The sequence below is a fragment of the Monodelphis domestica genome, chromosome 8, assembly GCF_027887165.1.
Source record: "Monodelphis domestica isolate mMonDom1 chromosome 8, mMonDom1.pri, whole genome shotgun sequence".
Taxonomy (NCBI): domain Eukaryota; kingdom Metazoa; phylum Chordata; class Mammalia; order Didelphimorphia; family Didelphidae; genus Monodelphis; species Monodelphis domestica.
In genome coordinates, this window is record NC_077234.1 from 83,379,982 (window position 1) to 83,406,550 (window position 26,569).

The 26,569-nt window shown below is 35.5% G+C and overlaps 1 protein-coding gene across 10 annotated transcripts in view; it reads right to left on the minus strand.

The window, feature by feature from the left end:
• Window positions 1–845: 845 nt before the first annotated feature.
• The window catches only part of PIKFYVE (phosphoinositide kinase, FYVE-type zinc finger containing), a 137,664-nt gene continuing 111,940 nt past the window's right edge, over window positions 846–26,569 (minus strand). For all 10 annotated transcript variants that reach the window (XM_056806989.1, XM_056806988.1, XM_056806990.1 and 7 more), the window contains 11 exons: window positions 26,089–26,184; window positions 22,424–22,507; window positions 20,731–20,825; window positions 16,500–16,664; window positions 13,883–13,942; window positions 13,141–13,317; window positions 12,564–12,667; window positions 11,350–11,478; window positions 10,348–10,609; window positions 5,694–5,768; window positions 846–4,844 (listed from right to left, as the gene is read on the minus strand). In XM_056806989.1, the coding sequence (XP_056662967.1) occupies window positions 4,729–4,844; window positions 5,694–5,768; window positions 10,348–10,609; window positions 11,350–11,478; window positions 12,564–12,667; window positions 13,141–13,317; window positions 13,883–13,942; window positions 16,500–16,664; window positions 20,731–20,825; window positions 22,424–22,507; window positions 26,089–26,184 (1,363 nt within the window). In that variant the 3' untranslated portion in view covers window positions 846–4,728. The remainder of the gene's footprint in view (window positions 4,845–5,693; window positions 5,769–10,347; window positions 10,610–11,349; window positions 11,479–12,563; window positions 12,668–13,140; window positions 13,318–13,882; window positions 13,943–16,499; window positions 16,665–20,730; window positions 20,826–22,423; window positions 22,508–26,088; window positions 26,185–26,569) is intronic.

Below are 26,569 nucleotides of genomic sequence, written 5' to 3' on the forward strand. Positions count from 1 at the left end.
ATTCCATATATTTTCTTGTGGTTCTGTTTATTTCGCTTTCAAGTAATCCCACAGTTCTTTTTCATGTGTGATCTAAAACTTAATCTAGTGATTATACTAATTACTCATCTGGGTAGGGTAGTGATTTTCATTTCATTTACTTAGCCTAACCTTGAACCACAAACCTCTCCCCAATGGTTTCTTTCTGCATTTCTGTTGTTTTTACATACCTGCATTTGTACAGTATGTGTGACTCTCAGTTAATGTTCAGATAGCTTAAAAAAATGGAATGTTTTGAATAAGATGTATCATTTCCACCTGACGACTCTTTGCTCTTATGTGAATTTAGAGACATTGTGGCATCAGAACACATGCATGGCTTTATTGTAGTACAGCCCTGCTAGTCTCTATTAGTACTGACTCGGCTCTATAACTTTGGGTGTGCTTTGGGGCAGTTACCCCTAATCTCCCAGATCACAAGCCAAATGGGCCCCAGTGTTTGGGCAACACACCACCCATGAGTTCCAGGCCTCAGGCTGATGGGGGCTGGGTGTGTGTGGGGGGGGAGGGGGGGGGTGTTCAACACCCTTCCCTTCCCTAAGAACAGAGCACACTTGGCCAGACTATCTCTGGGGGGTAATAACCAATCCAGGCCAATGGGGAAGTGAGGCTATAGCAGCACCAAAGCAGCAGAAATAACTGGTCCATTTTAAATGTGTGGCTGTACCAAAGAGGGGAGGCTCTATCCACTGAATCTTAAATCTCACATCTCAAAGTAGCCAGTGGCTGGGGGTGGGACTATGGAAGGGGAGCAATTCAGTAATCAGGTGGGGCCCCATAGGAAATGGCTCAAGAAGAAAACCAAATGAAATAAAATCTTTATTTATTGGAACTCTTATTTACATACAGTAAAACTTTCCAAAGTCATGGGAAATATATCACTTAAATAGTTAGCATGTCAATCATATAAAACAGCTAGAACCAAGGTCAAATAGAAATATATACAGTATAATACATCAAGTACTTTCAACAGTTAGTTGGATCTCCTCTAATTAAAAGTTACTGTGATATACAACACAAGTAATTTTCCTAGTTAAAATGAACAGTGTCAAAAAATCATCTTACATTTATACAAAACTGATAAAAGCAGTATTTTATAAAACACTGCCCATGATTGTAATTTATAGTCCTATAATACAATGCACCCTTCTTAAAAAAAGAAAAAAAAAGACACTGCGTGAGACAGTCATGCCTGCTCCAATTAGCTCTGTCAACAATACCCAGGGTCATCACCAGACCTATTTCCCCAGTCAGGATCACAATATTCTTTTCAGCTCTCTTTTTGGGTCCTTAACCAGAGATCTAAAAGCACACTTCCTTAAAGGTATAGACATCCTGCCTTGCTAATCGGTTTTAGCCAAATCACTTTCAAATGGAAGCAGGCCCATAGGGAAGCATTTGATCGAAACATCAAAAGCCAGTGTGGCTACCCCATATAGCATTAAAAACAAGAAAAATATCCATTCCTTTTTCAAGGACATATTAGGTTCTTTTTTGTAATGGTAATAGTTTTGATACATTTAGAAGGGGAAAATACTCAAATATTCAAAAGTACTTAAGAAAGCTGTTGTTCTCTTAAGTGATGGTTACCATTTATTATCTTTACCCTTGAATACAATTTTGCAAATTGCTTTTATCAGTCTTTAACACCAGTAAAAACTATGCATTTTAATAAGATTGTTGAAAAGACTACTCTAATGTTACATATGCAGGGTTTACTTTCATTCATCACTTATACATTCATTTCTTCATAAAGTTTTCATTCAGAGAACAAAAACAAAAATTTCTTCCTGGTCCATAACTTTTCATTATTAATATTTTCAAGTCAATGACAAGGAAAGAGAGAAAAGGGGTTGGCTATTTTAGATGCTCACTTTCCAGTTATCATGTTTGAAAAATCTGTTACAAGTGGCCAAAAACAAAACAAAACCTGAGGTCTAGTATTTAAAGTAAAAGGCTTAAAATTTAATTCTGAGGCAAATTTGTTCTGTGACTTGATTAAAGTAATCTTACATTTTTACTCTCAGTTGTGAAATTGGTTTTAAAGGTAAAGGTGAATCCTGGAAGGCAACTGTTTCTGTTATTTCAAGATTTATCTTGAAAAACAAAACAAAGGTTGTATAAGCTTCTACCAAGTTCTACCAGACAGTGGTGCTTTAAAAATAGCATTCAGGGATTTTTCCATTAACACACAAAAAAGGAAAAGGCATTATGTATTAACCATATCTGCACAGTGTTAGAACTACCACATATGGTATTAAGAAAAGGACATTTTTTTTATTTTAAAGGAAAACAAATAAACAATAAAAAATAATAAACCAAGTTAAAGCATTCTAGCAAATGCTTCCGTATCAAAGGCAGAGGAAAGTAGACAGAACATATAACCATCAATATCATGACAGGAAAAATAAGTAGTAAGTCAAAGGTATAACTGTATTTAAAACCTGCCTTTCCTGAGTACATTAACAGGTTTAAATGTTTGTTGAACTGAATTGAAGTTCCAATGTACAGCAACATTCCAAATAAATAATGGATATCTGAATGTCTTGATTTAGAAAATTGTTCATAGAAAGTGAGTCTTACTGCAGAGGAAAATGACTAGACAGAAAACCATAAAAGCCATCTTCTACTCAACAGCCTCCAAATCCTTTTCTCTACGTTCTAGACTATGGCTATCTAACCTTTCAAGTTTACTAAGGCATTGAAATAGCAATTCAATTTCAAACAATATTTAAGATTCAAGAAACTGGTCCAATTTACTACTTCCTGTGGGAATCTTGACCTGAACTCACTAAATATATATCCACAGTAAAAATAAAGAGCACTATTTCTAATGGAATCACAATGTATAAAATGACAAAAGTAAAGATATATTGTGATCTTCATGGATTCTGTCACCTGCTGTATAGGAACCAAAGCAGTTTTACTGTTTGTTTTATTATATGTTTAGTAAGAGAATAAGACAATGCCCACACTTCTCACCTCTGAACAAAATCCTTCATTTTGGGTAATATATCAAAACTTAAACCACTTAAACAACTAACCTTTTTTACACATACAAAAGGGCCCACAAGTATTTTTTAAGTAAAAACAAAAAAGTGCTTATAACAATTTGTAAATCCTTGGGGAGCCTATTTATTGTTGCAAACAAGTTTTTAATCAGTTTATTATTAAACAAGTTAGTGCTAAACTTTCAAAAGAATCATTACTTCAAGTGCCTGGATATCTGAACTATATGTAACTTGAAAATATCCAGATTTTCCTTCACTACATGAAGAATGTATACTGAATAAATACTGAGGAATGTACTACCTGAAATAATTATGGCTCAACCATTCATAATGTAGGGAGGAAAATCTGGTTTCGAGGGATTTTTTAAAGTATCATTAAGACCCTCAAAATACTTCCTAAAAAAAAAAAATCTATTGTTCCTTCCTCATATTCTTTAAGTTCATTAACTATTAAATAATTACCAAAACGGGATCATGAAACAGAATTATATAGCCTGGAAAAGTAACACTTTATCCAATATCTCAGAGTACTAGGAACTGGCCTACACAGGAAGAAGGTAGAAAATTGGTTTAAAGGACGCAGATTCACTTCAGGCCACTAGAAATTCTGAAAACCTCATAGATACAACTTGGGCTGCTTTTACAGGGAAAGAAATAGTTTACTGAGTTGACTGACCTTCATAAAACAAACACTGGACTATCTTCTTCCCTTGAGAAATCAGGTGGCTTTTAGGGGATAAGGTAAGATTTAATAAGTGATCACAGACTTCCATAGCTTTGCTACACCTGATTGTCTTTTTGTGAACATGTTTCGTGGGAAGGAAAGATTAAGTGATGAGGGCATGAAAACGAGGTACAGTTAAAACATTACATTGCATGAAATTGTTATACAAGGAAAAAAAGTTGGTGCTGCAAAACGATGTATGGTGATTGTTGCAGTAATCAGTCAGCTAAAATAGCCATAAAGGCAGCACTTATAGAAGCCTGTGGACTGAATCTATATCCACCATAAATACTTAAGTAGGGGAAAGTGATAGGGATATACAAGGGATATAGTTCTTTCAGGAAGGCTGGAAACCACTTTCCGTCAAATCTTTGTGTTACAGTAATAAATCATACTGACCTATTTGACTGGCCATTAATGAAATACTTCATAAAACAAAGATGAACCCCCACACAACCCTAGGCAAATATACACATATTTTGAAATTCTGAAGATAGTTTTTGTTAGATTGTATATCAAAAATGCAAAACAAGAACTCACCAAAAATGTTTTCAAAAGATGAGGACAATACAATATGTTGGTCACCATTCAGCTCTTATGGTTAACAATTGTGTTTCATTATCCCCACCCTCTTTATTTACTGGCCTCTAACTATATATTTCACCATCAGCCCTTAGAAATACATCTGTTCCTTTCAATTCAAATGAGGAGGAAAGGTTTTATCTTCCAATGTTTCCAGACACTGTACAGCTAACTTACTCACATCACAAAAAAAGTGCAAATTAAGATGCAGATTTTTAAGTCAGGTACATCTGGCCTCTATAAGAATTGAAAGAAGATGCCTTTGCATATAGAGGTGAATGTGAAGGTCAAGAAAAGCACGGAGCATATTTTTGGTCCTCTTCTTCTGTTCCTACTTCTCTCTAGCTCACTTTAAAAAGCATGGGCATCATCTCAGCAATTGAGACCCAGTCCTGTCCAGTGGTCTGGTACCATTAGGAAATACTTGTCCATTGCTTCACAAAATCTAGTCCTATACAATTCTGGAGAGACTACTGTTGGCATTTTACCTAATAAAAAAGAGAAAGGAGGAAAAAGTTATAGAATCAAACAATTAATGGACAAACAGACTCCTGGAATACATGATGCTCATCATCCTTATAAATGAACTGTTCAAGGACACCAGGAAAGCTCAATTACCTAAAACCTATCTAGGTAGACGAAGCACTGAATTCAGGAAGGTCTAAATCCAAATCCTGCTTCTAACACTTATAAGCTATGTATCTCTGGACCAAGACATATAAATTCTCTTAGCTTCAATTTCCTCATCTATAAAATGGAGGAAATAGCATCAGCCTCACAAGTTTGTTGTGAGGATCAAATGAAAATACATACAAAGCAGTTTACAAACCTTTAACACTATATAAATGCTGGCTATTAGTACTACCATCCCTACCAAATCATCTGTAACATCACCTCAGATTCCTGATATCAGTTTACATTTTTTGAAAAAGACATTAACATTTAGTAAGTACCATTAGAAATTCAAAAGCTAAAATGTGTTAACAGTGCTTCCTGACTAAACAAGGAATATGCAATGGACGCTTTTCTATAGTAAGAAATGCCCACTTGAACTTCAAGAATAAGCCATGACAAAAAATGGGCATATATTTAATAATCCTAGGAATTGGAGAAATGAGGGCTAATCCATTTACTTTTGGGAATTTTTAAAGATGGACGCAGGGTCCTAGTATTAAAGAAAAGGAATAAGTAGATCAGTTAAGTCACCAAAGCATTTGCTAAATGCTTACTTACATGCAGGCACTGTGCTAAGGGCTGAGGAATTAATGTAACACTGTCCCTACTGTCAGGGAATATAGGGGAAACAAAAAAAGAAGTACAAAGAAATGTTTCATCACCTTGGCCTCCTAAAATTCCAGTTGATTTCACTACCATTTCAAGCTTTTTGTCCCACGTAAATGTTCTAATGTAATCTGTAAAAAGAAAAAAAAAGGTTAACAATAAAGAATTTAAAAATACAAAAAATTCCAAGTGACTTTTCTAAATCAAAAGTTTTGGGGAAAACATGAAAGGCAGAAGACTGAGAAATGAAAAAATGGAGTGAATTTATATGTCACAAAGAAGAGCAAGGCGGCGGGGGGGGGGGGGGGGGGGAGGGGCATCAATACACTGGAAGGGTAAAGAGGTTGGAGATAGGAAATACTCAATTTTTAAGTGCATTGAAATTGACTCAAAGCAGGAAAAACAATCAAATACATTGGGGCAGAGAATTGATTTTTGCCCTATAGGAAAGTAGAAGGGTGACAAACGGACTAGTGGGGAGGGAAGCAATACAAGGAAGAGAGAGGGTGTGTGTGTGGGGGGGGGGGGGGTGTTTAAAAAAAGACTGTAAAGAAAATAAGAGGGGAATAAGAAGGAAGGAGGAATACAAAGGGAAGTAAAATAAGGGTGGGAATTAGGGGGACCAATTAAAAACAAAACACTTGTATAGAAGGAAATAATGAAAGAAGAATAAGCAGGAATAGGAATAGAAATCAAAAAGCTGCAAAATACACAGCTGGTAATCATTACTCTGAATGTGAATGGAATGAACTCACCCATAAAATGCAAGCGAATGGCAGAGTGGATTAGAAACCAAAACCCTACCATATGCTGTCTACAAGAAACACATATGAGGAAGGTAGACACACATAAGGTAAAAGTAAGACCAAATCTATTGGGCATCAACTGAGAAAAAGAAGGCAGGAGTTTCAATCATATCTGACAAAGCCAAAGCAAAAATAGATCTAGTCGAAAGAGATAGGGAGGTAATTACATCCTGATAAAAAGCAGTATAGACAATGAGGAAATATCTGTACTCAACATGTATGCACCAAATGGCATAGCATCCAAATTTCTAAAGGAGAAACTAGTAGAGCTCAAGGATGAAATAAGACAGAAAAACTATACTAGTGGGAGACTTGAACCTTCCTCTATCCGAACTAGATAAATCAAACCAAAAAATAAATAAGAAAGAAGTAAGAGAAGTGAATGAAATCTTAGAAAAATTAAGAGTTAGTAGATATGTGGAGAAAAATAAATAGGGACAAAAAGGAATATACTTTCTTTTCAGTAGCACATGGTATATTCACAAAGACTGACCATGTACTAGGGCATAAAAACATGGCAAACAAGTGGAAAAGAGCAGAAATAATAAATGCAACCTTCTCAGATCACAATGCAATGAAAATAATAATCAGTGAGGGTACATGGAGAGGCAAATAAAAAATTAATACGGAAATTAAATAATGATTCTCTAAAACCAGTTAGTTAAAAAACAAATAATAGAAACAATTAATAATTTCATTGAAGAAAATGACAATGATGAGACATCCTTTCAAAATCTATGGGATGCAGCCAAAGCAGTACTCAGGGGGAAATTTATATCCCTGAGTTCATATATTAACAACTTATGGAGGGTATAGGTCAATGAATTGTCAATGAATTGGACATGCAAATTAAAAATCTAGAAAGTGAACAAATTAAAAAATCCTCAGATGAAGACTAAATTAGAGATTCTAAAAATAAAAGAAATTAATAAAATTGAAAGTCAAATAACTATTAATTTAATAAATAAGACTAGAAGCTGGTACTTTAGAAAAACAAGTAAAATAGTCAAAGTACTGGTCAATCTAATTAAAACAAAAAGAAAGAAGAAAACCAAATTAGTATCTAAGATGAAAAGGGAGGCCTCACCTCTAATGAAGAAGAAATTAAGGCAATCAATAAAAATTATTATGCCCAATTATATGCCAATAAATATGGCAATCTAGGTTATATGGATGAATATTTACAAAAATATAAATTGCTTAGACTAACAGAGGAAGAAATAGAACATCTAAACAATCCCATATCAGAAAAAGAAATTAAACAAGCCATCAAAGAACTTCCTAAGAAAAAATCCCCAGGACCAGATATATTCACAAATGAATTCTATCAAACATTTAAAGAACAATTAATCCCAATATTATACAAACTATTTGACAGGATAAACAAAGGAGTTCTACCAAATTCCTTTTACCACACAAATATGGTACTGATTCCAAAGCCAGGCAGGTCAAAAACAGAAAGAAAACTACAGACCAATCTCCTTAATGAACATAGATGCAAAAATCTTAAATTGGATACTAGCAAAAAGACTCCAGCAAGTGATCACAAGGGTTACTCATTATGACCAGGTAGGATTTATATTAGGAATGCAAGGATGATTCAATATTAGGAAGGCCATCCACATAACTGACTATATTAATAAACAAACTGAAAAAAATGTCATGATTATCTCAATAGATGCAGGAAAAGCCTTTGACAAAATACAACATTCATTCCTAATGAAAACATGAGAAAGCATAGGAATAGAAGGGCCTTGCCTAAAAATAATAAACAATATATATCTAAAATCATCAGCAAACATCATCTGCAATGGGGATAAACTAGATGCTTTCCCAATAAGATCAGGAGTGAAACAAGGATGCCCATTATCACCTCTATTATTTAACATTGTACTAGAAACACTAGCAGTAGCAATTAGAGAAGAAAAAGAAATTGAAGATATTAAAATTGGCAATGAGAAGACCAAACTATCACTCTTTGAAGATGATAGGATGGTCTCCTTAAAGAATACTAGAGAATCAACTAGAAAGCTAGTCAAAATAATCAACAACTTTAGCAAAGTTGCAGGATACAAAATAAACCCACATAAGTCATCAGTATTTCTATATATTTCCAAGGAGTGGTCATCAAAACAATATGGTACTGGCTAAGAGACAGAAAGGAGGATCAGTGGAATAGACTTGGGGTAAGTGACCTCAGCAAGACAGTCTATGATAAGTCCAAAGAATCCAGTTTTGAGGACAAAAACCCACTATTTGGTAAAATCTGCTGGGAAAATTGGAAGACCGTATCAGAGAGATTAGATTTGGATCAACATCTCAGACCCTACACCAAGATAAACTCAGAATGGGTGAATGACTCGAATATAAAAGAAACTATAAGTAAATTAGGTGAACACAGAATAGTATACATGTCAGATCTTTGGGAAAGGAAAGATTTTAAAACCAAGCAAGATAGAAAAAAATCACAAAATGTAAAATAAATAATTTTGATTCTGTTAAATTAAAATGGTCTTTGTACAAACAAAATCAATGCAACCAAAATTAGAAGGGAAGCAACAAATTGGGAATCAATCTTCATAACAAAAACCTCTGACAAAGGTCTAATTACTCAAATTTACAAAGAGCTAAATCAATAGTACAAAAAATCAAGCCATTCTCCAATTGATAAATGGTCAAGGGACATGAATAGGCAATTTTCAGTTAAAGAAATCAAAACTATTAATAAGCACTTGAAAAAGTGTTCTAAATGCAAATCAAAACAACTCTGAGGTATTACCTCACACATAGCAGACTGGCCAAAATGACAGCAATGGAAAGTAATGAATGCTGGAGGGGATGTGGCAAAATCCAGACATTAATGCATTGCTGGTGGAGTTGTGAATTGATCCACCCATTCTGGAGGGCAATTTGGAACTATGCCCAAAGGGTGATAAAAGACTGTCTGCCCTTTGATCCAGCTATAGCATTGCTGGGTTTTTACCCCAAAGAGATAAGGAAAAAGACTTGTACAAGAATATTCATAGCTGCGCTCTTTGTGGTGGCCAAAAATTGGAAAATGAGGGGATGCCCTTTAATTGGGGAATGCCTGAACAAATTGTGGTATATGTTGGTGATGGAATACTATTGTGCTCAAAGGAATAATAAATTGGAGGAATTCCATGTGAACTAGAATGACCTTTAGGAATTGATGCAGAGTGAAAGGAGCAGAAGCTGGAGAACATTGTACACAGAGACTGATACACTGTGGTACAATCGAATGTAATGGACTTCTCCATTAGTGGCAATGCAGTGATCCTGAACAACCCAGAGGGATAGGGAACTCTATCCACATTCAGAGGAAAAACTATGGGAGTAGAAACACCAAAGATAAACAACTGCTTGATTACATGGGTTGAGGGGGATATGATTGGGGATGTAGACTCTAAATGAACATCCTAGTGCAAACATCAACAACATGGAAATAGGTTCTTATCAAGGACACATGTAAAATCCAGTGGAATTGCATGTCGGGTACGGGAAAGGTGAGGAGACAACGAAGAAATTTGGGGGGGAAAAGTCAGCAAGATATTATGATTCAGTTATTAATTAATCAATAAATCAGTTCAGTGATAATCTATAGCCCCATTGGCAAAGCCTTGGCACACATGCACAGCTGGCACTGGAGCTCTTCCATTCCCCCTCTTCCCAGAGCCTGAGGACATTTTCTGCATGCCCAGCCCCTCAGTACAGCTGCCCAAAGGAAAACAGGCACTTTCTCCCTCAACTCTCTCCTGTAATGGGAGGAGCAGACAGCTTGAATTTGCCCTCTGCATACTCAAACTCAAAAGGTTCACCAACATCTATAGTATTCCATTTCAATTTTTATTATATTAATAAAAGCAAACTTCATATTTTTACTTACCAATAATTCCAACTACTAGTTCATTGCTGGTATCATCTCGTCCTACCAGTAAAGAATAATCTATAATGAGATGGCTTGATAGAAAATGGGAGTCACTATGGATAGAGGCTCTCAGCACAGCTTTGCAATGAGAACGGATATACAGAGGGTTATCGCGAACCATCTTTAATAGATTTTCATCCAGTAGAACAACATCACAGCTCTCTTTCCCCGTGTCTGTTTTCACATTTCGGTTCCTAAGAGAGCCCTTCAGATCAAAAACCTGATTAAAAAAGAAGAATTCTAGTTCACTAAAAAGCTTTGAAGTTGATATTTAATCATATCTTGTAGCAACTGTCAAGTAATATCATAAAAATGTGAGAAACATGGCATAGTATAGACAGTTAGACCTGGGTCCAAGTTCTGACTATGACACATAATGGCTATGTAACCCTGGGCAAGTCAAAAAAGTTGCATATTTATGATAAAAGAAGGAGTTTCCACATCAAGAGTTTCTTATAGGGGGCAGATAGGTAGTACAGTGGATAAAGCACCAAGTCTGGAGTGTTGGAAAGCCCTTAGTTCAAATCTGGCCTCAGATACTTCCTAGCTATGTGACCCATGACAAGTCATTTAAATTCAAATGGTTACTCCTAACCTTACAGAGCATCAATTCTAAGACACACAGTAAATGGATTAAAAAAAAGTGAAACATCTCCATATATTTAGTACTAAATAACTTTGTAATGACACCTAAAATATGTGATCAATTTCCTGGTCATGAATTATATTAAATTGTAGGACTTTTTCTCAACCATGTGATATTTCCTTGGAGGTTTAGAAGTTCAAAAGTTTCTCTATTAAATTATCATAAATAGATATCACACACATACAAAGTGTAAAATTGACCAGTTGTCTTCTTACTGGGCTGCTTCACATAAAAATTTTATTACCATTTACTATATTTAGGTTGCTGTAGAAAGGTACAAAGCAGACTGTTTTATATAATCCAAAATACTTTACCTGAGCCATCTTTCTCCCATAGAAAAGATTCTCCATGACCAAGAGATCCAGCTTCTTCTCAGTATTATTCTGGGAGTTCTTATAACCAATTCGGTAAACCCCAAGAATTTTGGCCAATGCTGTGGGTCTCTAATCAAGAAAGAATCATTCAAAGGAACACACAATCAAAAGAAATAGAAAAGTGGATAAATTTTAGTGCTATAACAGCCCCCAAATTGTGCTCAAGTATAACTGACAAGTTAAATAGCCTAAGAACTCAAGATTATATAATGTATTATATGAATTATAGTAATAATAATAAAATGCTAGGTTGTTTAAATATAGCAATTTGATCCTATCTGAATGCGTTGAGAAATTTTTCAAAGCAAGAATTATATTTTTTCAAAGGAAGAAAGATAACGAATAGTCCACGTGCTGCATTAATGTCTGCACAATGTTAAAAAGTCTATATAACAAGGCTTCTGGCACATCAAGTAGAAACTTTGTGGAAGATATAAAGGAGAATGTAGAATCACAAAGGATGAGAAGGCATGGATGGAATTCAATTTGAACTGGAGGAAATAGAGGAAATATCAATGAGATCCAGGATTCATGTATTTAAGGAAAAAAGGAGCTGCTAACATTTATATACTATTTGAGAGTTTACCTTTTCTTTTGTAATATGCAATGAATGAATGAAAAAGATTTAGTAAACTCTTGTTTTATTTATTTATTTATGTGTGTGTGTGTGTGTATACACACACCAAGCAGTATTCAGGTGATACAAATACAAAAAAGCAAAATTGTGCATATTTTCAAAGAGCATTTATTCTAGGACATAGAATCTAGGTATAGGAGAATAGACTGCCCCACTCCATGCAAGAAGGGCAGATGACAAGATGGTGGCCTGGGTGGGTTGAAAGCTATACTGCCTCATTTGATCCACATACTCACCCCCTGAAGCAAATAAGCAGAAAAACTGTTAGCCCCATTTTACAGGTGAGAACTTGAAGCCCAGAGGTGTAGGGAACTGGACATATCTGATGTCACACTATCAGTAAGTGATGGATTTGAGCACAACTTATCCAGGACAGAATTGAGATTTTTCATCTCTAGAAATGTGTCCCTTTTGATTTAAGGCTCCAAATGTTGGGGATGGGGGAGGGAGGGGCGGGCAATGGGGAAAATGGGGAAACCATAGAGAAATATTCAAACGAAGTCTGTTTTGGTCCTACCTTTTGCTGAACAGCATTGGTAATATAAGTGAAGTAATGCGGTGCAAAGTCAAGGAAAGACTGGACCTCCAGGCGAGGCATCTGCTTCAGAATGAATCTGTCATCTGAAAAGTTTCAATTTCAAATGTTCACAAAGACTCTCTCTCTCTCTCTCTCTCTCTCTCTCTCTCTCTCTCTCTCTCTCTCTCTCTCTCTCTCTCTCTCTCTCTCTCTCTCTCTCTCAGACCATTTATATAAGCCAGATCACCCAGAGGTAAGGGTCCCATCTGCTAAAATACTGATCCCATGTGAATGTATAAGGATGTGTGAACATATATACATACACTATTCCTATATTTACATAAAATTTCTCTGAACTCAACTGTTATCTAAAATATACTGAGAAAATTTATAATCAGAATACTATTTTTTAAACTAGAGGCCTAGAAAGAATATTAAAATGATATATGAAAACCTATATTTAACTAAGAGGTCTTAGTGGATAAAAGGCTAGTCTTAAAGAGTCAAATCAAAGTTTTCTCCTAGTTGTATATCTAAATATAATAAACTCTATCTACCAAGTAAATGGCTAACTTACCTTCAGTCACATAAAATGCAGCCCCTGATTTTCCACCCCTGGCTTGCCAGGGCAAAGAGTGAGAAAGGGAACGGATAAAATCTTCTTCAGTGCTCCCCAAGATTACTTCACGCATCTTATGAAACTCTCCAGCATAATAGAGTCGGCAGTAGAACTTGGCATTAGCATCAGAAAATTCTATGAACAAACACAAAAGAGGGAAGAAAACTTCATAAAACAAAAACAAGACATTTGCTTTCAAAAACCACAACAAATTGGTTTTTTTTCCCATAGCCCTAAGCAAAATGACATTTTCAATGTTAAGACCATTCTCCAGAGCACTACCATAGTTCCGTCCAGAAAATGTTCAGAAAAAATAACACTTTATGAATGGCAAGTCACATATGTTCAAATAAATTAAGAAAAAAGCAAAGTCAAGAACCAATTGCCCTTTTTTTTTCAATGGTTCTTGGGTCTTATTTTAAAACCCACATACATTGTACAATTTGATCTGGACTCCTAACGATTTCTTAAGGCAAGAGACTATGGATTTAAATTACTGATGTAAAATCTAGATACAAATCCTACCATATATAATGTTCCTGCCTATAGTTTCCTTTTTAAAAAGTTTCATGCCAGCTTGCACACACTCAGATACCTATTTTATCACCACATTTTGAAGCTAGAAGCCCTAGAAGAGATGCCAATTTGTACAAATACAATTCCTTTCCTCAAAAGTAACCCTAAACAATTCTATACTTACGAAGCTCCACATGAGGATTTGCAAGTGGTTTTTTTGGGGTCTCTCCTCCATCTATTTCATCTAAAAAATTAAAATATTTTAGGAATGAATAAGATAATTTTCATATTAGATGCTAATTAATTTTCAGAATTAAACAATACAAAAACAAAATATGGTTTTCAACCTTAGAAACAACTTACTCTTCTCAGCTTTTATTTAAAGAAACAAACCAATTGAAATTATTTAAGTTCAATTAAATTTCTAGCTAAAATACAAATTCTATCCAACTTGCAATGAAGTAGAGGTCAGTCTTTCTCATAAGATTCCCTTGTGGGGCCAGTGAGGTGGCTCAGTGGGTTGAAAGACAGGAGGTCCTGGGTTAAAATCTGGACTCAAAAAACTTCCTAGCTCTGTGACCCTGGACAAGTCACTTAACCCCCATTGCCTACCCCTCACTGCTGTAAATCTTGAAATCTCTCAGACTTGTGAATGTTAAAAATTTCCCCATCAGGGAATTCTTAATTGGAACAAATTCCCTACTAAGAAATATTCCCCATTTTGATATGAGAACTCGCCAGGATCAGAAATGGGAGGACCTCTACTCCAACCATACTTAAGACTGCTTTAGGGGAAAAAACTCCTTGCTAAACAAAGAAAGTACTTGGATCCATGCTTATGGTGGGGCAAGAAGTTCTTTGAGCCAGGCCTGTTTTTAGAATTGATACAATGGGATGCTAGGTACCTAAAAGGGTCGGGCAATTTTTCTCTTAGATGAGATTAGTTGACTCAGCTGTGTTTTCTCTCCTTCAGACTTACTGAGGATCTTGGTCGACACAGCAGCATTTTTTCTGATTCAGACTTACTGAGATTGGTCGACTTAGCAAGAATTTAGATGGGCAGTCCTTTGGAAAGCATCTACAGTGATTGGTAGATGTAGGGACTTAGGGGAGGTGACATGGGAGAAAAACCCCTATATAAGAAAAAGCAGAATCTCTTGAGGGGATATCCTTTTGGAGAAATCCTTTTGGAGGATCTCTGATGAGGATCGCTTGGGAGCTCTCTCTGGTGAAGTCAGCTGAGATGGAGCTGGCCTGATGTCACTAGAATCCTTGTTTAGTCAGACCTTGTGGTGAGTGTTAAAAGACTGACTGACTGATTTCTCTCTTAAGACTCAGGTCTAGGCCATGTTGGCTTGAGGCCCTTCATACTTATTCCTTTCTTATTCTCTCTCTCTTTGATTACTCATTGTATTGTTAATTAAAATCTCTACAAAACCCAATTGACTTGGGTATTTGAATAATTGGGAATATTTCCCTGGCGACCACCTTATATTTGATTTAAAAACCAAGACACTGTAGTGAAACATATTTTCTGCGGTCAAATTTACTCACCCTCCTGTATATCTATCACAATTTATATCTTCCACCATTTTAACTCACTACAGTTTAAGACCTCAACCATTTTAAATCTCACACTGCTCTTCTGCCTTAGAACCTATCCATAGTATTGATTGTGAGACAGATGGCAATGGTTTAAATTAATTTAAAAAATGTTTACTCTAAAATATATAATTTCTTCTCCCACGCACAAAAAGTTCTCATGATGTCTCCTCATATTTTGGAATCTGTAGGTTCCTCCAAAGTTTGGCTTATGCTACCCCTTAAGGAAGTCTTTCCTGATACTCCTTGTTCTAACTGTTCTCCTCAGGATCCTATGAAATTATCCTGTCTATATTTTCTAACTGTTTATCTGTGCATGTAATCCTTCCCTATTGTAAAATATAAACTTGAGGTAAGGACTGTTTTATTTCTCTCTATATCTTCCACTTCCAATATAATGCACAGCACACAGCAGGCACTTAGTAAACTTCTGCTGAATTGAATTGACTGCAAATATTACTAACCATTTATAAACAGCTAATAAACAACTTTTTTGTGTGTTTTCTGATTTTTCAAAATTTAACTTTCAAAGCACAGACCAATGGCTGAAGGATGTCATATTTTTTTATTGTATATGCCACAAGCAACCCATAATATGATAGCTGAATAGTCAATTTAAATTTTAGGTTTTTTAAAATGGCAACAAATTTATTCTTAAGATGTCTGGTTTTTTTTTATTCTAGTCCTGTACCCAAAATATATTCAATAGGTAAGGCAGGGGGAAAAAATCAAAAGGGAAAAAATATTCTAAATTGTCCTATGAATTCCTGAGCAAGAAAGGTATGAGAAGACAAATGTAAAATTTTTTAATAATATTTTCCCCCCAATCACATTTAAATACAACTTTTTAACATTTAAGTTTTTTGAGTCCCAAAATCTCTCTCCTTCCCACCATCCCTTAATTACTCCTTCTTACCCCCTCCCTCTCCCTGAGATTGTAAGCAATCTGATATAGATTTTCCATGTGCAGTCATGTAAAACATTTTCTCATATTATTCATTTGGTGGAGAAGTGTGAATCTTATCAAGTAAACAACATTACTTCAAGATTGTGGCGAAGCTTAGTTTTTAGGTACATTATAAATTTAAAGCCTTACCATGAGAGTAAGCCCATAATTCTCATCCTACAAGTAAAACAAAATAACTAAATGGAAAAACCTTTAAATTTATGATAAGTTACATTTTGCCACTTTGACACACCTTGAGTTTCGATTCCCTGGTTCTCTACCCCTTCTTTGCCCATCTGTCCAACCTGGTAGTAAGCACTATCTGCACCACGTAAAGTCTCCTTCTTTTGGGAAGACAAGTCAGGACTCTTCCCTCCAGCACCTCGGAAGAAAGACAACACTCCCGAAGCCTTTTTGGCTAAAAACAAAAGAAGTGAATGTTATTTTCCAAATACACTTATTAACTGAACTTGAAATGTCTGAATTAATTCTCTGGATGGCAAGAGCCACTATACAAAGAAGTCTGATTTTACTGAAACTCTCAAATTCATGTTTTGTGGGGGTTTTGATACACCTCGTTGACCTGGTAAGTCAGTTAGCTGTGCCCTCCAAAGTTCTTTTCATTGGTTTAGAGGTATGAAAAAAAAGAAGCTACTTCAGGCCACAAGACCCATAAAATGCTGTCAATAGCAATTCCCAAGAACCAACACAGTGAAAACACTTAATTTATGTCATCCAGTAAGTATATAAAGGTTAAGCCAGAACTATAAATAATACAATTGACAAATAGTTTTTAAAACTCCTAAAGGAATTGAGTTGATTTAATTATAAAGTATGAATCTTAATATTATCAGTGATCTTTTATAAAGCCTTTTCTTTCTGAAAAGTGGTAAAAATCAGGGTTTGTTTCTATCATGTGTTTAGTATTCAAGGCACAAATACAAATGGGTCTCATTTTTATTCTAGCACTAGCTATTGCTGGTTGTGAGCTTTGTGATATGCTTGCTGTTAATATGTGATTTCATTATCATTTGTTCTTTAGAAATCCATACAAATTAAAAACTTTGTGAAGAGTTCATAGTTATACAAGAAAAAAAAAATCGTTGCAAACAGTATGATGACAAAATTTTTTACATAAGTGAAAACAGGTTCTTTAAATTCCATAGCTTTAGGAGATTTTGGCAGTATTGTATGACTAAGCTTTAAAATCACTTTTCAAAAAAGGAAGGAGGTATAAGACTGGGAAATAAGAGGAATCTGTACAACTCAGATAAATCAATAAGCCTTTACTTAGCAACTACTATATGCCAGGCATTGTGCTGGGAATGAAATAGTCCTTGTTCCCCAGAAACTTCCACATCCCAGGGATAAAATGTGTGCAGATGTTAAGTATAAATTAAATAAACAGAAAATAAACCCAATATAATTGGAAAAAAATATATAATTTTTTAAAATCTCTGCAGAAACTAAAAAAAAAAGAAAATGCAACAGATTAGGGAAGAAGAATACAAGCATAGGGGGTGAGGAAGATGAGGAAAAGGTTTTATGTAGTAGGGAATATCTGAGCTGAGTTTTGAAGGAGACAAGGGAAACTAAGAGGCAGAGATGAGGAGGAAATGAGACAGAGCACCACATGTGAGGAAAGGCAAGATGATCAGTTTGGCAAGAACAAGATAAACTCGAGATTAAGAACCTAGATAATTAGAAAGAAGAAAGGTGGTGCAGTTTCACTATTAGGAAAGGAAGTTTTGGTGATGGCATGCAAAGATAATGAGTTCCATTTGGGACACATTGAGCTTAAGGTGTCTGTAGTATTGTAAAGGATTAGCTTTGCAAAAAGCAAGAAGCAAGTAGATCCCTCAGGGCAGGGACTGGGTCAACATTCCTAGAGGACCTAGAAGGAGAGAGGCAGTTGGGACTGACTGTTGTCTTTCTGGAAGAAGACAGAGAGGGAGTGGAGTTGGCTCTCTCTGAAGGAAAAGATTTTGAAGTTGCCAGGAAATTGGACCATCTTGAAGGAGTGGTTGAATGAGAGATTACCTCACACTGGTGGACAGCGTGTGGATTAATCATCATTCCCCTTCCAATCCTTTGTGGACCTACAGAGCTGTCACTGGGATTTCTGCTTTATCAAAGAAAGGACTCCTGTGTTGTGAGATTTCTTTGGGCCCTTTTGTCCTTGCCTCTAACAATCTTTCCTTAACTTTAACTTATTAGTTAGTTTAGTATAATTATATTAAGTTTAGGATTTTAATATCTGGTGTGGGTTAGAAGTAAGTTAGTTGGGGGCAGCAGGGTAGCTCAGTGGATTGAAAGCCAGGTATAGAGATGGGAGGTCCTAGGTTCAAGTCTGGCCTCAGACACTTCCCATCGTGGTCGCCAAAACTGTAACAGTTAAAAATTTAGGGAAGACTTGGGCAGATAGAAATTAGTTTCTCTCTGCAAGGAGTATTATATTTTTATGAGGTTTATTAAAGGTTAAGGATTAAAAAAAATATAGAATAAGAAAGCACATGTCTAGGCCAGAGAGGCCTAGACAAGATAACCTCACATCATGAAAGAGACGCGTCTACTCCAAAACCAAAGTCCAAAAGAGACTGAGCCTATTCACAACCAGGTTTAAATACCCCATCTCGCTCTTGGCCCAGGTGAGAATTCAGTGAGATTAGAGGGCATTCTGGGGAAGTGGAGCAAGGATTTCTGGGGATTGAGGTCCTGGATTCGAGTCTATTTTTACATGTGTGACCCTGGGCAACTCACTTACCCTCCATTGCCTAGCCCTTACCACTCTTCTGCCTTGGAACCAATATATAGCATTGATTCCAAGATGGAAGGTAAGGATTTTTTTTAAAAAGTAAGTTAGTCCCTGATTCCCTTCCCTTCCTTTCTCCCTTTAGTTAAACAAACCTTTTAATTTATTTATATAGCTAGTTTGAACCCTTCTTTTAACCCACCCTATTATAAATAGACATCCAAAGTGAGGGGTCCAACAGGTAACTGGTGAGGGGAGACTGGAGCTTAGGGAAGACATACAGATCTGTTAGTCATCTGCACAGACAAACAATATGCTCTTGGAAGCAGTCATCAAATAAATGTAAAGGGAAAATAAAAGAGGGTCCAAGACAGAAAACTGGATCACAGTGAGAATTTAGCAAGTATACAAGGACAAAAAACCAGACAAAGAAGACTAAGAAGGAATAATTATACAGGGAGAAATAAGAGAGAGTAATGTCACAAAAGTGGGAATAGCCAGGACAGCTTGGTATCAAAAGATTAAAAAAAAAAGATTAAAAAAAATTTTTTATCTTTTAACATCAGATTTGGAGATAACCAATAACTTTGGGGGAAAAAAAATTCCAGTTTAGTAATAAGGTTGGAGAAGCCAGATTGCAAAGGGCTAAAAAAAGAATGAGAGGTAAGGAGGGAGAAGCAAAGAATGTGTATATAATTAGCTTTTTTCTAGAACTCTGGGAGAAAAGGAGATAAGCAACTCTGATGACAGCTTGAGGGGATAGCAAGGTGAGTGAATGTTTTATAGGACAGGGAAGAAGACCTCATTTGTAGGCAGCAGAAAAGGAAGATTGAGAGATGGAGAGGGTGAAGGATATGTCACTGTATTGGAAGAAATGGGAAGGGATAGGATCCAAGACACATGAAGAGATGTTGACAAGAAACTGGGATCTTTAAAGGAGAGAGCAGAGGATTAAAACAAGGGGTTTTATGATAGTCATGGAGAAGAGGAAGTTCATGAAAAATAGCTTCTATTTTCTTAGGTTCATGAAAAATTACTTTTAATAGAGACTATAAGTTGAAAGTTCCATATTAGCAAAGGTAGATCCTCTCTAAACAGCATATAGCCCAGGCGTAGCTATTTAAAGTTATAATTTAACTATTTGCATTTTGATAATGGGAACAAAGATGTTCAAGTTAGAAGGATATATATATAGATAGATATGTATAGATATATAGATATATAGTTTGACCCTCTTATTTTACAGAAAAAAGACATTAAGTGCAGAGAAGTTAAGGGTTTGTCAAAGGTCACAAAGGTAATAAGCAGGAGCAGCTGGGTTCAAGCCCAAGTATTTGATACCAATCTACTCTCTATACACTATGCTAGGCTACAATAACTTACAGGACAATGACAAACCGTGCAAAAAAAAAAAGATGCTATGTAAAAATTTCAAGGGCAGCTAAGTTACTCAGTGTATAAAGAACCAGGCCTAGAAACAGAAGACACTGCATAGACCTTACCACTCTTTTGCCTTGGAACTGATACTCAGGATCAGTTCTAAAAGAGAAGGTAAGGGTTTTTTTTTTTTTAATAGAGTAAAATTTCAAAGCTAAAAACCAAAAGAAGTAAGTTGTTTTTTGATGTCATTTCTTTTTCACCAACACCCACCAACACACACCTTACTGCACTCAGAATAATGATCTAAAGCCAGCTATCAGTACTAACAAGTACCACAGCTGAACAATCTTACGTGGCTGAGGTTCAGCTTCCACTGGTCGACTTGCTGGTCCCCCAGCATCAGGTAATCTGACTGGGCTGCTAGTCTTGGGTCTGCTGTCCAAATTACTGAATTATCAAGGAGAAACAGGTTTTATGCATTTATTTATACATTTAATTTATGGCTTACAGAAATAGAAAACACTTTTTTTTTATTAACAAAAAGGGAAAATAAAGCAAAATTAAATAATAAGTGGTTTGCTCCTCAGACCCAATTTTTAATCTCAGAATCAAGAACTTTTTTCTTGGATAATGTTTGTTTGTTTTTTTAAACCCTTACTTTCTGTCTTGGAATCAACACAGTATATTGGTTCCAAGGCAGAAGAGTGGTAAGGACTAGGCAATGGGGGTTAAGTGACTTGCCCAGGATCACACAGCTAGGAAGTGTCTGAGGCCAGATTTGAACCTAGGATAGGACCTCCAGTCTCTAGGCCTGGCTCTCAATCCACTGAGCTACCCAGCTGCCCCCCTTGGCTAACATTTTAGTTATAACCATGAAAACCCTAGTTGGACACTTCATTCTGGCCCACAGTGGCCAAAGATTGTTAAAGAGATTCCAGTGGATCAAAAGTTCTGACATGTTCTACTATGCTTGAAACAGCCTGATAACTGTATCTGATATCCAAGGCCCAACCCAGCTAAGTTGGGATATCTCCAGAAAATGGGCCACTGAATTATTTTGGACACACAATCATTTTTCAAGGAAGGCAGGCCTTGGGGGAACTCTGGAGAGGTGGCAAACTTGAGGATCTGGTGAAATGTTAAATGTTGCAAGGATTTTTCAGCAGTGGGAAGGAAATAAAGTGATAAGCAACCAATTTTTTAAAAAATAATAATATTGCTCAAGACATAAAGATTGGAATTCAGTTAAAATTTTACCTCACACTGTTTCAGGGACTAGTTTCCCTTCCTCATATTCTTCCTGAATGAACTAAGTTCATTCAGTGAATCTTGAGTTAATGAGAAAAACAAAATCTTTCACCTCAATTAGGTAAACTGTATTAAGTAAATCTAATTTATTAAAATTAGTGATTAGGTAGGTATAACCTAGGATGGCTTAAAGAAATTCTCAGCTTAGGGGGAAATAAATTAGGTTTGCCTTTTAGTAACCTTATCACAGAAATAAATTATTTCCTATTTTAAAATATGCTATTATTAAGTGAAATTAAATCTTTTATTTTTTTGAGGTATCAAATGAATTTTAATGATACCAGCAATACTGAGTCTGAGTGTTTCAGTGGATGAACCTAGGACCAAAGAATCATGTTCCCAAAAAGTTCCTCAAATTCTTACAGAAAATATCTTTTTTTCTATTTTTTATATTCTGTACTTTTCTATGTTCATACACCAAGAAATAAATTACTATAGCATGATAAAACATTTAACAAGTGCTTTATTTTTAAATTAAAAGTGGGAGTTTCAAAATCCTGCAGACAAAATAATTATACAATTATTGGTAAAAATTCACTATACCATGCTCCAAGAGGTTATTTGGAATCATTTGTTATATTTGAATTTTGTTTTATCAAATAATGGTCAAAATAAGTGAGATCATATCTATAACTTCAAAACTATTATAATAGTCACAAAAATAAAAAGCAGTGCTATTTTTAGAAAAAAATTACAAGAGAATTACAATCTATAAAGTATCTATGAATTACACAAACCTGCTTGCTTGCAGCACTTCCTCAGTGGTATTCCGTAGAGACACTTTAGATAATTCATCTAAGGCATTTTTGTACTCCTTACAACTTAAAGAAAGAAATTTTAAAATATTCAGAATATTTAGAATCACAACAGAGAATGGAAGAGCTAGAAGGTATCTTGAGAATTCTCTAATGCAATCTCTCTATTAATTTCATTTGGCTCTCCAGTTTTATTAAACTTATCCATTTTCAGAGAACTAAAACAATAAAGAAAAGCAACCCATTATTGATAAAGAAATGATGGTAATTAATTGAAAGTTCAAGGGGCAGTTAGGTAGCTTAGTAGATTAAGAGACATGTAAATCTTGAAATTTCTCAGACTTGTGAATGTTAAAAATTTCCACATTGAGGAATCCTCCATTGGAACAAATTCCCTACTGGAAACATTCCCCATTTTGATGTGAGAACTCGCCAGGATCAGAAATGGGAGGACCTCTACTCCACCAGTACTTAAGACTGCTTTAGGGGAGAAAACTCCTTGCTGAACAGTTAAAGTACTTGGACCCATGCTTATAATAAGGCAAGGAGTTCTTTGAGCCATGCCTGTTTTTTTAGAATTGATACAATGGGATGCTAGGTACCTAAAAGGGTCCGGCAAGTTTTCTCTTAATGACATTAGTCGACTCAGCTGTGTTTTCTCTGGTTCAGACTTACTGAGGGGATTAGTCGACACAGCAGCATTTTCTCTGGTTCAGATTTAATGAGGAGGTTAGTCGACTTAGCAGGAATTCAGATGGGCTGTCTTTTAGAAAACATCTACGGTGATTGGTAGATGGAAGAACTTAGGGGAGGTGACATAGGAAAAAACCTCCTATATAAGAAAAGGAATCTCTTGAGCAAGGGATCCTTGGAGGCTTGGAGAGGCTTGGAGATCCTTGGATCCTTGGAGATAGATCCTAGAAGACAATCCTTTTGGAGAAAGCTCTTATGAGGATCGCTTGGGAAGAATCTCTTGAGAGAGGCTCTGGAGAAGGGAAGCTCTTGGAGGACAATCTCTAAGGAGGTCTCGACGGAGCTCCTCTGAGGGGACTCTGTCCCTCTGGAGGCTCTGGAGAGAGGCCCTTTGAAACAGTCTATGGCTGGATCTCTCTTTGAGGAGGACTCTGGCTGGAACTCTCTCTGGTGAAATCAGCTGAGATAGAGCTGGCCTGGTGTCCCTAGAATCCTTGCTTAGACAGACCTTGTGGTGAGTGATAAAAAGACTAACTGACTGATCTCTCTCTCTTAAGACTCATTGGTCTTGGTCTTAAACTCGTTGGTCTTAAACCATGTTGGTTTAAGGCCCTTCATACTTATTTCCTTTTTCTCTCTTTCTCTCTTTCTTTGATTACTCATTGTATTATTAATTAAATTCTCTATAAAACCCAGTTGACTTGGGCATATTGAATAATTGGGAATATTTCCCTGGCAACCACCTTATATTTGATTTAAAAACCAAGACACTGTAGTGAAACATATTTTCTGCGGTCACAATTTACTCACCCTCTCTTATATCTAGCATAATTTGTATCTTCCACCATTTTAACTCACTACAGTTTACAACATCAACCATTTTAAATATAACAGTTTATACCCTTAACTCTTTTAACTACTTACAATTTATGACCCACAACTATTTTAATTATTACAGTTTACAAGCTTCACCAATTTTAAATCTTACAGACATGCCTACCAATGGGAGATCCTGAGCTCAAATATGACCTCAGACATTTCCTAGCTATGTGACCCTGGGCAAGTCACTTAACTCCCATTGCCTAGCCCTTTTGCTCTTCTGCCTGGGAACCAAAACACAATATTGATTCAAAGATGGAAGATAAGGATTTTTTTTTTAAGTTCATCTTGTTGCCTAAAGAAATCTTAAGCCTGAGGAAAAGGTAATCTTTCATATAATTATCCATAACTTCCTCTACCTCCATAAGAATAACTGATTACAAATGCTTAGTCATTAACCTTCAAAGTGAAGAATATATTTCTATATTCATACCCTCAAAAACAGATTTAAGATACAATTCATTTTTAAGTAATTAAAGCATTGCTTTAAAGTAATATCTAACCTGGAAAACCTGTTCCTTGGAAGGCCAAAGGATATTATTTGCTCAGCAATTTTTTTTTTAGATTTCTTGTCTATTAATGTTTAAAGGCTCATCAGTGCTTATAAGAATACTACCTTCCAAAAGGCAAATGCCTTCCCACTGAAAAACAATTTAAAATTAAAAAGTCAATTTTGGCTCCGTCATAGCAATAATGTTGTCAAAATAAACTTAATCCTGCCACTCTCCTGACAGGATTCCTATTTTTAGAAGTCTTGGAATGACTAATGATAGGACTTAAGATGAGAACCATAGACTTGCTTTTATCTATTTCCTATAATTGGTTAAGTTATGGCTTTATGTTTCTAAAACTTAGTTCATAGTTCAGCTGCTCTGTAATGGGTTAAGTTTAGAATCCTGCTAACCACTGATCTTTTCCTGAACAAGAAATGTTTGTGGAAAGGGAAAGTCTGGCATCTTTGGCCACCAACCCATCTTTTAAGAATGTCTGTTTTGCTATACAAAAGTCTGGGCTGCTACCTGGCACATGAACTCCAACAACTGAGCTCTTCTCAGTTCTACTAAAAAGGATAGGTGGTACACTGCTAGCCTCAACTACCAAACTTCTAACCCATCATGTCGCTCCTTGCACCTCAATTCTGTAACCAATCATTTTTTGTACTCTATTGTCATTTACCTAGTTCTGTATTCCATTTTTCCTTCCCCTATGTGCTAAAACAAGGGTTGGGTACTCGGTGTAGAAGTAACTGTGGGTGTCGTGATGTGTTCATCATCCAATTAAAGACACAATTTATAGAACCTAACTCCTCAGGATTTATTTATTCTGAATCTCAGGTCAACAATATTTAATATTAACAATTGAAAAATAAATGTCTAGACATAATATATAAATGAAAAACCAAAAAGTGCCTCAAAAGCATTAAAAATTGCTAATCTTTTTGAAAGGCAGGAAAATACCAAGGGCTACTTATTGCCAATGAGACATATCTTGGAACAAAATATGCACTAGGCCAAAAAACTCAACTTGCTAAGTGAGGCTGCTAGGAAAGCACAGGGTAGGGGAAATCGAGAAACAATTAATTGTATGGCATATTATAACTTTAAGAAAGGGGTTTTGAAATGTCTCATTATCAGAAGGCATCTATGGCATAAGGTGATAAGGAAGTAGATAATACAAAGTATGAGAGGGATGGATCTCTAATTAGCTTGGTTAGTCATCACTAGGTTAAAAAATTATCCTAGACTCCATATCTAGAGGATTGATAGCAATTGCCAGATTACTTTTAAAAATATATTTCAATTATATGAATACATCCTAAAAAGCTTAAGTTTACTTATTTATAATTAATGATATTGCTTTTAGATTTTAAAATCAGAGGTTCTTAACTTTTGGGAGGTCATGGACCTTTTCCAAAAAATGTTTTTAAATGCATAAAATACACAGGAATATAAATGGAAACAATTACACTGAAATACTATTATCAAAACATTTTTTAAAAAACAAGTTCAAGGTAAAAACTACAGCTATAAGTATAAGTGAATGATTTTAAGAATAATACCTGAAAAATCAAATACCTGAGAGCAAAAGCAATAATGGAGCTGGGTTCCTTCTCACAGACTGCAATGGGTACACGTTCATGTTCATACATTAAATAGTGTTTATCTGGATCACTAAACAGAAAAAAAGGTAAAAATAATAGAGGAACAATAATAAAGAGTATTTGCATAAACAATAAATAAATATTTGGCTACATAAATTTTTCAATCATGATCTTGTTTCAAAACACCAAATATGTAACTTGTCAAAAGTACCTAAGTAACTGTAACTTACCTAAACACTACTAACTACAAATGGAATCTTCTGGTGAGCTACTACAAATTCAACTAACTTTTTTAAAGTGGTGAGATAGGCATGGATCAAGAAATGCTGAAACAGTCATTTCCCCAACAAAAATAAGCCCTTTGCCACATGCGTTAGTGTTTGTATCAATGAAGATGGACAATAAAACATATATTCCCCACACGATTTGTTTTATGGTAAACTTGAAAAAAAGCT